This window comes from Prosopis cineraria, unplaced genomic scaffold, assembly GCF_029017545.1.
Source record: "Prosopis cineraria cultivar Desert tree isolate PC_DT_omini unplaced genomic scaffold, ASM2901754v1 PC1324, whole genome shotgun sequence".
In the NCBI taxonomy this organism is placed as follows: domain Eukaryota; kingdom Viridiplantae; phylum Streptophyta; class Magnoliopsida; order Fabales; family Fabaceae; genus Prosopis; species Prosopis cineraria.
Genome location: NW_026556649.1, coordinates 1 through 14,067, shown reverse-complemented (window position 1 = coordinate 14,067; position 14,067 = coordinate 1). Strand labels below are relative to the sequence as shown.

The following is a 14,067-nucleotide window of genomic DNA, read 5'->3' as shown; positions in this document are numbered from 1 at the left end:
TTTTTTTTTGTTCATGAAATTATTTTCTTTATCATTTTTACATCACAACTTCAATTGATGTTATTATATTAGTAAAGGTATTATATAACACAATAACTTAAAGGTGCATCAAATAGAGTCTCTCTATAAAAAGATGCTGAAATATCAACCGAGCGAAAAAAAATATTTTAGAAGGATGTTTTTAGATGAAGAAAAGAGAAAATTAGTTATGAAAGAGATTTTAAAATTTTTTGAATAGTTAAATGAGTACTCTTTTGTTGATTCTTTATAAGATAGATGGTAATTAGAATCTAAAATTTGGTGAAACAATTATGGTGCCATCGCTCCTAAGCTTCAAGAGATTGTATTGAAATTTCTTAATCAATCATATTCATCATCTTGTTTTGAAAAAAATTGGAGCATTTACTCTTTTGTTCATTCACCAAAAAGAAGCAAGATGCTTCCAAAAAGAATAGAAAACTTAAATTTTTGTTCATTCAAATTTTTGTCTTTTCTCAAGAAAGAGTGAGAAGTATTTTATTGTAGAAAGTAGATTATGGAATATTAATAGGGTTGTTAAGAAATAAACGATGCTGAAAGTCTTAAAGTTGAAAGTTTATTTCTAGGCGAGCCAAATTTAGAGAGAGAACTTATAGAAAAAAGTAATGGTGTCAGTGAAAATAAAAAAAAATGAGAATTAATTTAAGTTAATCATTATCTTTTATCATTTGATAGTACTTACCTACTTATTATATTATATCTTGTGATGACATTGAACGTCTTGAAATTGTCATTTTTGACTTAAATATGAAATTATGTGTGTATCTAAATATTTAATATTCAATTATTTATATACACATATCCATATCCTAAAGTTTTTAAAAGTTGATGTGTTTACATATCATGCCATATTGAATTTGATACTTATAACCATATCAGTGCTTTATAATGGGCAATGGATGAAAAGGCATGACTCAACTAAGGATACATAAAATGGGGAGGCCTGGGAAGGGAGGATATCATATATAGTATGCAATTGTGTTGGGACAAGTTAATCAAAAGAATACTTAAGGGTGCCTTAGCATCATTCACAGATCTTCGACATCTTATAAAATTGGCTTTGGCGATAGGTGGCTCCCTGTGGAAGAGCCTTTTGATTGCCGCATGGCAAGTGAATTTCATTATCTCGTGGAAAATAGGTATGTATTTGCCTTCGTGTGTGACAGAAGATCGACTTGCTAATTATATATTTGATTCTGGACATAAAGATTTACTTAACCAAGGGGATAAATAATTAAATTATAATCATGCACCACCTTAATTTTCCAAGGATATGCCGTCTCCGATTTGTATCAATCGTCGTGTGTAAAAATCAATGTTAGACCCTTACATTTAGATAAAATTTCAGTTGTGGCCTCCTCGTATTTTGACATTGCTTCTAAGCAACTTGATATGGATTTGAGCAACGTGTTATTTTAATTTTTTAACATGAGCAAACACAAATTGATTAAATCTTTAGGGCATGTTTTAGAGTATATAATGGAATGAAATGAACAGTTATTAATGAGATGGAATGCGATGAAGTGGGATGGAATGGAACATTGCATTTGGGAGTTTTATCAAATAAATGAATGAATTAATTTAATCAATATTTAAGAATTATTATAAAATTAATATATTTAAATTATACTCTTTCTGTTAAAAAATATAAAGCCTTTTTAGTCTATTAAAAAGTAATTATTATCTTTTTTCAAAGTTACCTCCATTAAATAAATCACTTTATATTTTTTTAGAGTGCAACACTCTATTAAATAAGGATAATTATGAAAACAATAAGGTTAGTTTGAAGAAAATTAACTACTTTATTAGAATGAGATTAATGCTTTGTATTTTTTAACGGATAGAGTATATAATTATAATTTTCAATTTTAGGGTGAGGAGGGTGAAAGAGTGAAAGAAGGTGAAAATGATAAGGATAATTTTATAATAATGTTATTTATATTAGACTATTCCATCCTAAAAAAAATAGGCTTAAGATGATTAAAGGTGGTTTAGAAGGTCATTTCAAGCAATTTCATTCCCTTTTAAATTTTTTTCCTAAAATAATAATATAAACTTTTAGCTATTGCAAGTCCATCCCGACAAAAAACTACACTTTAAGTCATGTTTGGTATACGGGAATGAGAAAGTGAGATTAGGATTGGGACAGACTAATTTAAAGCTTCTATGTTAGGTATGTGGGAATGAAGATTTTAACCCCAATCCTAATTCCACTTGAGTGGGGTTATCCGTTACCACCACCCTTGATATTGTAAAATAAAACTTGAGATTGATTTTTGTAAAGACTAAAATGCCCTTACCCCTGCCTCTCATGCACACTATCTTCTTCCTTTACTGGTTTGAGTATCCAAACCCAACATCTTTAGTCCAAGATTTGCCATCATCATCTTCAGTTCTAGAGATTCCAGATTTAGTTCTAGATGATGATCTCCATTACTGCATTTGATTAGATTCATCACATGTAACATCTCGAGTTTTAATTCTCTGATTAATTAAACCTAATTAGGGTAATTAAGTAAATTAAAGTGGTGCGTGGCTACAGAGGTTTAATAATCTTGTTTGGTGCCTTTTCAGCCCTAGTTGTGGGTTCGGTATCAAGGCGGCCCACCCGGGCATCAAAAGGAGAAGAAAAGGAAGAGTTGAAGTTGATGTGCTATATGCCGCAGTGCGTAGATTGTCTGCTGCGATGCATAGCCATCTCTGAGTAAGGGAAGACCTCTTTGTGCCATGCACCTCCGTCGTGGCGCAGGGCCATTTTCTGCACTTTATCAGACGGGAAATGAGACAGAAAAATAAAGAAAAGAAAGGAGAGGCATACTAATGCTCTGTTAGGGTTTGCTTGGGGATCACTTTAAGAGTATTTTAAAGGCTACAAACACCGAAGGTGAGTATCATACCCATTAATCTCCCCTTTTCTTTCACATTTATGAGTTTATGGTTAGGGTTTGATAGTAGAAGTGGGATTTCGGTCCATATATATGAGTCTAAATTTATTAATTCAAATGGAGTTAATGGGGGTAGATTAGAGTATTTAAACCTAGGTATGATGAGTTTTGATGGCATGGGTTGTTGAGCACCATAAATGTCAGAAAATTCTATTTATTATGGGTGGTTGGAAGTTTGTGATGCCATTAATAAGAATTTAATGGCTCATTAATGCTATTGGGAGCTAAAGGTAATTATAAAACTCAATGGTTAGGCTCTACCTCTTGTAAGGTGGAGGTTAGGCAATTTAGAAGTAGAGATTGAGGGTTCAATTGTTTAAGTTTGTTGTGTTGATAGAATTTAATTTGGTTGATTGTAGTTTTAACTCTTGATCACCTATTGGAGTGGAAATCTAAACTTGGAAGCTAATTGATTGAGGAGTAAACTTTTGACCTCTCAAAGGTTTGAGGTGATCAGGGGAAAAACTCTATTTTGAATAGTTGTATGTTAATTAATGGTTAATTGGTTGTTGAATGTGAGATTTTGAATGTTACATACATGGAATTGATTGTTAAAATAAAAATTATATATGAGTTTCATTGAATGCATTAAAAAGCATTTATTGGCTTGAAAATGCTTATACTTTTAAAGATAAATGTGATGATGTGTAGAGGTATTTGTGTGTTAGTGATGAAATGTATTTGAGAAAATGATGAGAATACACATTTGGGCAGCGTAAGGTCGTGAGCCCAATGTGATTGTTGTAATAGTGAGTATATGAAAGCGAAAAGTGAGAACAAGTGAGTAATGATTATGACATGATCAGTAGCAGGAGTTCACTTAGGGATTTGGGAGTAAAGAAAATTCATATGGTAATCAGGTTGTGTAACAGCCCTCCTCGGGATCTCACCGTCACCCGAGGCACTGGACAGTCTGTAACATCCCAATTTTTATATAATAAAGAAATTGTGAAATTTAGGTTTTGAAAAAAATGATAATAATAGGAATTTATATTATTTGAGGTTATTTAGAAATAATATTATGGTTAGGTATTTAATTATGAATTTAAAAATTTAAATTTAAAACCACATAAGCAATATTTAGTTAAGATGTAATACATAAATAATTTTTTTTATGTGTGTGTTAAAAAAAAAGAGAAAGTAGAAGGAATAAAAAAAAAGGGTGGAAGGTTGTTGTTTCTAAGTCCCACATTGGTTAGATGAGGAAAGAGATGAGGTGCCTTCATGTATAATAAGGAGGGAGTGTGTGCATTAGGAAGCATGAGAGGCTAAGATGTAATTTAGAGGAAATTGCAACTTATGCCCCAAAGGTTTGAATAATTAAATTCAGACCTATAGTTTTTTTTAATATAATTTTGGGACTCACAATCCCATTTTTATATTATTTTTCTCTCTTCCTCTCACGTTGCTCGGCGTTTTCTCGCAAGGGGGGATTATTTTCTTTTTCTTCAGGTATGTTCTAACTTTCCTATTTAGATTAGCATTTAAAAATTTATTTAATTACAAAATTAATTTTATAGTTATTTTCTAAATAATATTAGCTTTCTAGTGATATGATTATTTTGTAGGATAGAGTAAATATTTTGATTAGGATTTTTCTATAGGATAGTTAATCTGATGATATGATGGATTAAAAATATAGGTTAAAACTCTTAGGGATATAATAAATATTATAGAATATTTTCTTGAGGTTGAAACTCATGTTTAAGAATTTTTGAGTTAAAATCTAGATTCATATGGTTGAATTTATGTGGAATCTGAGATGTAGGGATAAACCTATGATTATTAAATATTTATTTAAGTATGAATAGGTATTTTTAAGGTTATAGAAAGGTGATTTGAGGCTTCAGGATAATTCTAAAATTTTTAATTTATTTTTGGATGAATTTTTAGAATATAGAAGGATGAAATTGTGATACTAGAAGTGATTTGAGGATAAAAAAAATAGTTTATTAGGGTATGAGAATTTTAGAAAAGAATTTAGGAAGTTAAATGAGGTATAAATCTTAAATTAGTGTTAATATGGATTATAGATCTAAGATTTTCTAACTCTTTAAATTAGAGTTATTTATTTTAATGTAAAATTAATATATAGTATTGTGAAATAATTATTTAGATTATATTGACAAAGATAGTGGTGAAAAAGGAGTTGTGAATGGGAACTTGTTATTCAAGACATAAGGTAACCATTATTAATGTGTTGTGATAGGTGTGTTTGTGAATGGTTATGTGTTATTTTGTTGTTTGGAAAAATTATGAATTATTGAAAATAAATACTGTATATACTTGTTTGAAATTATTGCCAAGTGGGTTAAAAATTTATTTTTTATTTATCATGATGAGATATTATTGTTCGGATATATTTCTGTTTGGATATTTGAATGATGCATGACTTGTCAGGGTATTTTAATGTATGGTGTTAATGGGAATTTCTGTTCGGTTAATTATTACCACGTGGTAAGCCCTCATTGGACCCAATGAGTGGCGTGTCGCTTGGTCCAACTCACCTTTGGCCGGGTGATTTGGCGTCCGAGCATGGTGAAAGAGGGATATAAGGTGCAATCATGCAAATTAAATACTTGTTCGGTTTGTTTGAAAATATTGTTCGGTTAAATGTTTTGTGTGCCCACTTAGCAATTGCATGATTAGTTACATCCGCATGCATCATTACGTATTAATTTTTAGTTACTAGGACTTTTAAGTCTCATTCCCCGTGGTTAATATTTTTACAGGAGCGAATCCGGCCGAGAAAGCACCAGAGGTGTAATTATGGTGTATGAGACGCCATCTTTTACGTTGCCTCTTATTTTGGATTATACAATGTATCTTGTGCCAACTTAGGACATATCTTGTTTGTGGAGCATGTAAACTCTAATCTTTTTTATTAAATGCATTTATATGTCTAAGAGGATTATGTCTGTCCCTTTTGATTCATGACCTAATTTGAATAACATGCTATGAGGATCATGTCTGTCTCTCATGGTTCTAATTGCTTTTTGAGATATTTTAAGACCTGTGGTATATTGTCTTGGATGTATCATGGTAGAAATTTTTCTACCATGATAATGGTTTTAATAATTTGCGAAAAATCGGTCTGTAAGTTTTGAGAGTGTTACATGTCTCCCCCTAGGCCCCACAACAGGGCGACCCCACCCCTTTCGATGAGCATCAGGAGACAAAGGCTTTCTCGCAGTAGTGTGCGGATTATTTCCCTTGTAGAGAGCCTCCCCAGGTTCGATCCTCCAACGTCTCCTACATAACAAAGTTGAGAATTGATTCAATGGTACCAGGTTCAGCCTCAACTTTGTTATGTAGGAGAGGTTGGAGGATCGAACCTGGAGAGGCTCTCCGTAAGGGGAATAATCCGCACACTACTGCAGGGAAACCTTTGTCTCCTGATGCTCACCGAAAGGGGTGGGGTCGCCCTATTGTGGGGCCTGGGGGGAGAGTGTCCAGTGCCTTGGGTGACGGTAAGATCCCGAGAAGGGCTGTTTCATAGTTTGTCGAGGGACTATAACCTAGCTATCTCCACCAGTTTAATGAGGAGAATAGCCTAGGGTATGAGACATCTCAGGGGTTCGAGAATGGGGGAAGCTGTGGTTTAAGAGTGAGTCCTGTGATCTTTAGCTGAGTCACACCTCACAATTGGTGAGCTTAGGTAGTTCAGTCACACGGACGAAGCCCTAATCCATGTTATAACCCACAGTTTCAGTCTGAGAAAATAAGAAGGATATAAGGCTGGTTGATCGTTTTCTAAGTTAATATATGATGTGTCACACATGCTAAGTGGTGGCAAGTTACAAGAGTATGAGTCTTGTCACATATCTGAGAATATGGCGATAATACACCTAGTTATGTGAGTAAAGAAGCTATAGAGTGATAGATGATAAAATGTGATATATGGGGAAATGTTTTATAAACTTGATCTTGTTGTGCATGTAATTGTTTTATAATTGATATATAACTGCATAGGGTAGGTTTAACGTTCGTTACTAAGTAGCTAAACTTACCCCTCTTATTTAATACTTTTCAAGCTCTAGCCTTGGTGTTGAGAGGGAGAAGACTAAAGAGGCGAGGAATTAGTACATTCCTTCTTGCATGCCTCTAGTTTTGATATATTTGTGTAATAGCATATAAATTGCCAATTCTATGATGCATATTACCTTACTTGCACTATTTTGATTGTTGAAAATGTTAGAATTGTATTTTAGGCCCTCAGCCTTTGGGTATTTTTGTCATATGTATGTATATAGGGCCAAAATACTAGTGTAAGTGTAGAAATGAATATTTGAGCATGTTTTGAATGATTTAAGTTAAATGTAATGTTAACTTATCTCCCTTTGTTTTTGTTAAATTGGGGTTGAGGAGTGAATTTTTGTTATAATGATATTTCGATACTTGTGACGTATTGTACTGGTAGTTCTAGGTCCATTGAACATGGACCATGTGTTAGGAAAGGCTTTTGGTACTTGTTGAGGATTTTGGACACTCACTTTGTGTAAAAATGTTAAAAAGTAGTTAAAATATGTTTGGGTGTCCAACTTCCTAGTGTGACTTGTTTTGGAAGTAAAACCTATACCATTAGTTAGTACAAGAAAAGAGCTTTTCGTAGATACCTAGATCACGTCATTCAGACGTCGGACGAAGAATTGGGGTGAGTCAAAAGTTTTTCAATTCTATTGTCAAATTAACAGCAAAACCAGTGGATTTTCATGCAACACGCCACGGCGTGTGGCACAAAGAGCAACACGCTGCGATGCATTGCTTTGTATTTTAAGACATAATTATTTTTCAATTATTTTTAACTTTTTCACTCATCTGAGGTATCCCATACTTTCAAAACTTATTTTTAACTCGATATGAAAGATTTTGCTCGATCTTAACTTGTTTCTATTTAAAAAAACTTGGGATCATTTCTCTTTTAGATTAAATCTTGGTAATCAATTTTTAGAGCTAATCTCTCGATTACCATAAACTTGATTTATTAAATGTATTGAGTGGAGTGAGACGTTACATCACACATGTTCAATCTCTCAACTTAGTCTCCACCTTCATCTTTGATGCACTCTCCTTCTTCTCTGATCTCTCACCCACTAGCCTATGGGTCTCATGAACATAGTCGCCTTCTCCTCCTTTGATCTTGCAGCCAACGACCTTTAGATCTTGCAATGAAGGGGTGGTAGAGTGTGGAGCATGGTTGGAGAAGATGATACTTTGTGCTGCCTTGGTCGCTCGTCAAGAGAAGGTAAAGGTGAGGAGGATTAATTACAATATTTTTTTTATTTCAAAGAATATTATAGTCTTTTCATAACATATGTTGAATTGTAAAACAAAATAAAAATAACTATTCTCTTCAAGTATTATTTTATATCAGACATAATTTTAAAATCTTATTTTTATTATTATTCTCCCTATTAATATTAATAATAATCTTTTTGAATTGAGGTCTACTTAACAATCAGGGCCTTGGGAGTTAGGACACATTTTTCCCATCCAAGTTAAAAATCCGATCGGGTCGAAGCCCGCCCAATAAAAGAGCCGCATGGGAAGTGGGGATTGGGGAACTATGAAAGAGACTCGAGACTCGAGAGATGAGACTCGAGAGAATTTTATCAAGATATATTTTTTTCTTGAAAAAAAAAAAACATAAACAGGGTCGCTTGTGCATTCCCAGCCTCCCACTCCCTGGTCGGCGCGAAGCCTCGAACCCAGTTCATCCGACGGGAACCCGGGAATTAGCAGAGATACAGTTTGAATCAGAAAGCATGTCCACTTATATGTGGGCGCCAATGGCCACTTCCATGCCGACTTCGTCTTCTTCCTCTCAATTGCCCGTAAGGAGAAATTTTAGGACATGTTGCTTCATGAAAGCCAGAAATCAAGCTAAAATTCCTATGCCCCCCATCAACCCTAAAGACCCCTTTCTTTCAAAGCTTGCTTCTGTAGCTGCCACTTCTCCGGAAACGCTGCTTAACCGTCCCGTGAATTCTGAAGTCCCTCCTTATTTGGACATATTCGAGGCCCCCAAGCTCATGGCTACTCCCGCCCAAGTAATATATCTCTCGCTTACTATACAGTTATAAGTTGTAAAATTTGTGGTCAATTCGGTGTTCTGGTAAATGGTTCCGTTCAAAGTTCTCTCCTTTAAAGGGATGGGAATAAATCCCTGAGAATCACATCCTAAAAGGGGATGTGGTGTCAACAGAATTTGGTTAGAGATTAGGATGATTACGTAATACATATGGCGTCCTTTTAGCAGTCTTAATCAATTGAGTTCTATATTGCTGTTGGTTATGCTTGTTCAAGTAACGCTATTGTCTACTTGAAATAGGTGGAGAGATCTGTTTCATACAATGAACACCGTCCTAGAAGGCCTCCACCTGATTTGCCTTCACTGCTTCTTCATGGCAGAATTGTTTATATTGGCATGCCTGTGAGTACCAAATCATGCTTCCGATTCGATCTTCACTCTTTCCGTTTTATCATCTGCCATGACCCTTGTTACTCTTAATTACAAAATATTAACTCTGAGAGTACGTTAATTGAAAATTTCATTCCCTTGCTATCTAAATGAGAAATCTGAGTGGGAAGCTTTAGCTTTTAGTCATTGAAGGGTTCCAAATTATTGCAATACTGGTTATTCATGTACTAAAATGTTATTTGTGAATCAAATGGAACTCATATTTGAGCCTCATATTGATTGGAGGAGGAGATAGTGAAGAAAATATTTTACATCGTAGAGATTTCGTAAACATTAACAAAGTAGACATCCATATATAAATGCTTCCCCCATACTCTTCCATCTGTTGTTTAGCGTATGTTATTTCTCAGCGACTCAGCCACAGTTTCTATGTCTTGCATTTCGGCGCTAATTGATTATGATAGCAGCATTTTACTACTGTAATTTTTCTGACTCGTTATAGCCCTTATGTGCTTGTTAGTTGGTGCCAGCTGTCACAGAACTTTTGTGGCGGAGTGAGTTGATGTACCTTCAGTGGATGGACCCAAAAGAACCTATATATATTTATATTAATTCAACTGGAACTACTCCGATGATGGTGAAATGGTGAAACGGTACGCTTTGCATTTATTTCCAACTCCCAAATGATATGAAATATTCATGTTCTATTGACATGTTGTCCATGCCGTTTAGGTTTCTATAATTTAAGATACTCTATTGAGCTGCCTCCCTTCCCTTCCCATCTGTCTCTAACGTATTTTGGATGTTTGCATTCAGGTAGGAATGGAGACAGAAGGTTTTGCCATTTATGATGCAATGATGCAGTTAAAAAATGAGGTTTGTTTCTTTCCGTTCAATACAAGTTCTGCACTCGTATATTTTGTATATCTGTTTCTTTTTAACTGTTTTTGGAAATAATATAATGAGAAATGGAAGTGGGCTGTTGTAGAAATCTAAAATTGAGGAGGAGGATGCAACTATTTGTGCTAATAATATTATGAAAGCTGTTGATGCCAAATTCTGTTTATGATTTGTGTTATTGGTAGCTTAGTGGCTGTTTCTGGTGCTTACAAGTCAAGCTTGCATTCATTTATTTGATGTAGCATTCGTTTTTATGTATTAGTGGTGCCTTTTGACTCTTCCCCTAATGCTTTAGCACATCAGTTCCCATATCAGATTTTTCTACCTTTGCAGATTCACACAGTGGCAGTTGGAGCAGCAATAGGTCAAGCTTGTCTGCTACTTGCTGCAGGGACCAAGGGTAAACGATTTGATGCCGCATTCCAAGGTATGTTTTGGTTAACCTTACTACTTCAGGACTTTAATTCCACAGAGATGTGAAACTGTTCTATTGATTTCTATTTCAGCCATGATTCAGCAGCCTCGTGTTCCATCATCCGGTTTGATGCCTGCCAGTGATGTTCTTATTCGTGCACAGGAGGTTGGTCAAATTTGTTATTTTCTGCACAGCATTTAACATCGTGTTATATTTCCTATATTAGTGTTATTTTGGTTGTTACCAAGTAATATGTTTCAAATATCCATGGAACTCCTTCTTGCATCATTGAAACCTTTGTTTATTTTGAAATATTTTGCAGGTGATAATAAACAGGGATACTCTTGTCAAACTACTAGCAAAGCACACTGGAAATGTGAGTATCATGTTTAGATTGTCTGTGGATGTCATATTTATTTGTGAAGGGTAAGGCAGAATCTAATGATTTCTTGTTTGACTTGCTCTCTTTTATTAGTCAGTCAGAGAGGAGAGAGTAGCTAACGTGATGAAGAGACCATATTATATGGATTCCTCAAAGGCCAAGGAATTTGGCGTCATTGACAAAGTAAGTGCTATTTAATGGTAACATCTGGTCCTCTTCTTCTGTTTGCTTTCCCAAACATGCATGTGGTTTTCCAAACTAATGTTGGAATGCTATTTTTCCAGATTCTTTGGCGAGGTCAGGAGAAGGTGATGGCAGATGTTGCTCCTCCTGAGGAATGGGACAAGGGTGCTGGTATCAAAGTTGTTGAAGGATTTTAGTTCCTCTCGGCTGGGCATCTGTTTACTGTAAGTGAACTCATCCTTTCAAATATTGACACCTGTTTTTGTTTTTGCTCAGTGAAGAATCAATTTTGCTTATTCCACAGTGGTGCGCCTGTGTTTTCTTTCCTTTTTATTTTGGGTGGGTTTAAGGAGGCACCATATGGATGTTTGGCCATATATATGGTTTTGGCTTTGTGAAACAGGCATTTTGATGTTGGGCCCACACTTTTTTTTTTTGCCATAAAGGAATTTATCTTATGGTAAGTCAATTAGGCTACTAATTTGCAGAAGAGATATTTAAAAAGCCATGATTTTGCATGAGACGACTTAGGAACAGATGTTGAAAAGGGTCTGGATATGTTCAGGGATGGCTCTAGGGGGGCAACCACCCATGCTTTCCACTTCCCTTTGAAAATTATTAAAATTTTCTTTATAAAAATAAGTTAAGGTCTAATTTTATCTTTATATTTATTTTCAAAGAGTGTTGGATATCCTGTACTCTTAAGTGAGTCAATTCTTCCCCTAAGTTTTTTTTTTTTTTTTTTTGAGGAGCAAAAAAGCCCTCTTGTAACTGAGATGCTATCTCCTCCTCCATCTTCTTATGTGGCATCTATGTGGGCCCATGCATAGCAAATCTTTGTCCTGATAAGGTTGCTGTTCAAGCAAATTACGAACCCCTTCAGATCTTTGGTCCAATATCTTGGTAAGCTTGTTTGACCGGGGCCCATCCTCGCCATCAATTTCTAATGGGTGTTTGCCATTTTTAATGTTCAATTTTGGCAGATATTTCATGAAAGACCAATTGTTCTCTGCCAGGCAAGTTCTAGAAAACAACCTCGAAAATACACATGAACAACTGTCCAACATTTGTGCGACAAGAACGAGAAGAGAAGCGGCACAAGTTCTCAAACCCAATCAACCTTCTCCTGTCTTTATTGGAAGAAACAAATTCACAGTAGAGAGAGAGGAGCAATCGGAGCACTGCAAGTCCCCAGAAGCTCGATCAAAAAGAAGAAAGCAATAGACTTATGGATTGGATAAGAATAAAAATTAAAGAACCCAATTGGCAAATTTCAAATTGAACAATATTCAAATCTCTCTTTAACTCACACTATTACATCTATACCCAGAAGAAAACTCCTCTCTGCCCCCGACAACAATAACTAAAGACTTGTAACATTTCATGCAAGCGCCTTGTCGTCGAAGTTCAGGCACAAGGAAGCCGCCTGTGATCTTTGCCTCAGATGCAGCACTGTCCACTCACAAGGAAGGCAGCAGATGGAAAGGAAGCAGATAGAGAAGTGGGGAAAGCTCTTCTTATGGCTTGGTCAGATGAATGACAGAGGATGAAGGGAATGACTGAAGCACTCTTTCTTTGCTGCGATTGACAAGCATGAAAATGGAGGACGACTTGGTCAGATGAGAGAGGATTTGGCTTTCTGACAATTTGCCAGGTCCCACGTGATGACAAATAATCAGAAAATGGAAATTTTAATGGTTAATTAACATAAGAGCATTTTTGCCCCTCTAAAACATCATTTAAGAGTATAGGATGTTTAACGTTCCTCAATAAGTATCGAGATAAAATTAAACTTTAATTTTATAAAAATTGTTAAAACTAAATCTGTGCCCCATGTTTTATGTATTTAAAATTTGCCCTCATATATATCACTCTGGATCCTTCCTTCGATATGCTGATACTTTTACGTCCTCTCCCTCGTGTGATGGATACCTAGGAAGTACTTACTGCTCATGAATGCTGGTGCTGCGCGTTATTTCCTAATTGTTCTGCTTTCTTTCTTTCTTTTCTTGTTCTTTTTTTCTTTTTTTTTTCCCCCTTTTGGTAGCTGAGAATGTTTCTTTTGCAGATATAAATGATGATATGGTTATGGTCCTTGCTGGAAAGATGAACTGAATATGCTGGAAGAATGCTTTCTAGAATGATTTGGACCAAGTTATAAGCAAAGCAGATGAAACAGGCTACAGGATGGCAACGGCAACGCAAAGACACAAGCTTGTGCTGTGTCGGGATCGTGATTCAACTATTTTTCCCATTCCACATACATGAATATATATATATATAGATATATGTATGTATATATATTTATTCGTCAATTAATAGCCATGTTCTAGTAGCAACTTTTTGACTGAATATTATTATTATTATTATTATTTGGGCTGAATCCTCTTTTATTCTAGTTCTTATCATGTCCATTGATTTTGCGCAATCCTTGCCTGTGAGATCATTACGAATCACTCCGATTAACAGGCTTGTTTTTGGTCAGTTAATCATCATTTTGTAATACTAGATGATCGTCTGATTTTTTTTTTTTTTTGAATTCAAAATTCGTGCGCTGCACTCTTCACTTTTGAGAGATTTGGCATTTTAATGAGTTGGTTTCACTATTTAAAAATCTTGTTTTCCACGTGAAGTCGTGAAGGAGAGGCAGGCTTGCCTTGAGATTCTTGGAGAGATTAAAGTTGTCAAGAGTTTATGGAACAAGTCACACGTCTAATTGCTACAGGGTTTAATTGAGATCTATAGACTTGAGATAAGTTTAATGAAGTTGCTCAAGTTACAT

At 35.1% G+C, this 14,067-nt stretch overlaps 2 protein-coding genes and 1 long non-coding RNA gene across 3 annotated transcripts; all 3 read left to right on the top strand.

Moving 5' to 3' along the window:
• The first annotated feature begins 4,277 nt into the window (after nucleotides 1–4,277).
• LOC129299845 (uncharacterized) lies at nucleotides 4,278–5,849 on the top strand. Its single transcript, XR_008590642.1, has 3 exons — nucleotides 4,278–4,436; nucleotides 5,101–5,166; nucleotides 5,717–5,849. It is a non-coding gene; the product is annotated as an uncharacterized LOC129299845 (long non-coding RNA).
• Nucleotides 5,850–8,621: 2,772 nt separating this feature from the next.
• LOC129299844 (ATP-dependent Clp protease proteolytic subunit-related protein 3, chloroplastic-like) lies at nucleotides 8,622–10,054 on the top strand. The gene is made up of 3 exons (XM_054938320.1): nucleotides 8,622–9,034; nucleotides 9,316–9,417; nucleotides 9,926–10,054. The coding sequence occupies exons 1-3, from the start codon at nucleotides 8,750–8,752 to the stop codon at nucleotides 10,052–10,054; spliced, it is 516 nt and encodes a 171-aa protein (XP_054794295.1). The 5' UTR covers nucleotides 8,622–8,749.
• A 130-nt stretch (nucleotides 10,055–10,184) lies between these two features.
• On the top strand, nucleotides 10,185–13,482 carry LOC129299847 (ATP-dependent Clp protease proteolytic subunit-related protein 3, chloroplastic-like). Its single transcript, XM_054938323.1, has 7 exons — nucleotides 10,185–10,281; nucleotides 10,639–10,705; nucleotides 10,812–10,885; nucleotides 11,043–11,096; nucleotides 11,206–11,285; nucleotides 11,387–11,509; nucleotides 13,354–13,482. The coding sequence occupies exons 1-5, from the start codon at nucleotides 10,228–10,230 to the stop codon at nucleotides 11,215–11,217; spliced, it is 261 nt and encodes an 86-aa protein (XP_054794298.1). The 5' UTR covers nucleotides 10,185–10,227; the 3' UTR covers nucleotides 11,218–11,285; nucleotides 11,387–11,509; nucleotides 13,354–13,482.
• Nucleotides 13,483–14,067: the final 585 nt, after the last annotated feature.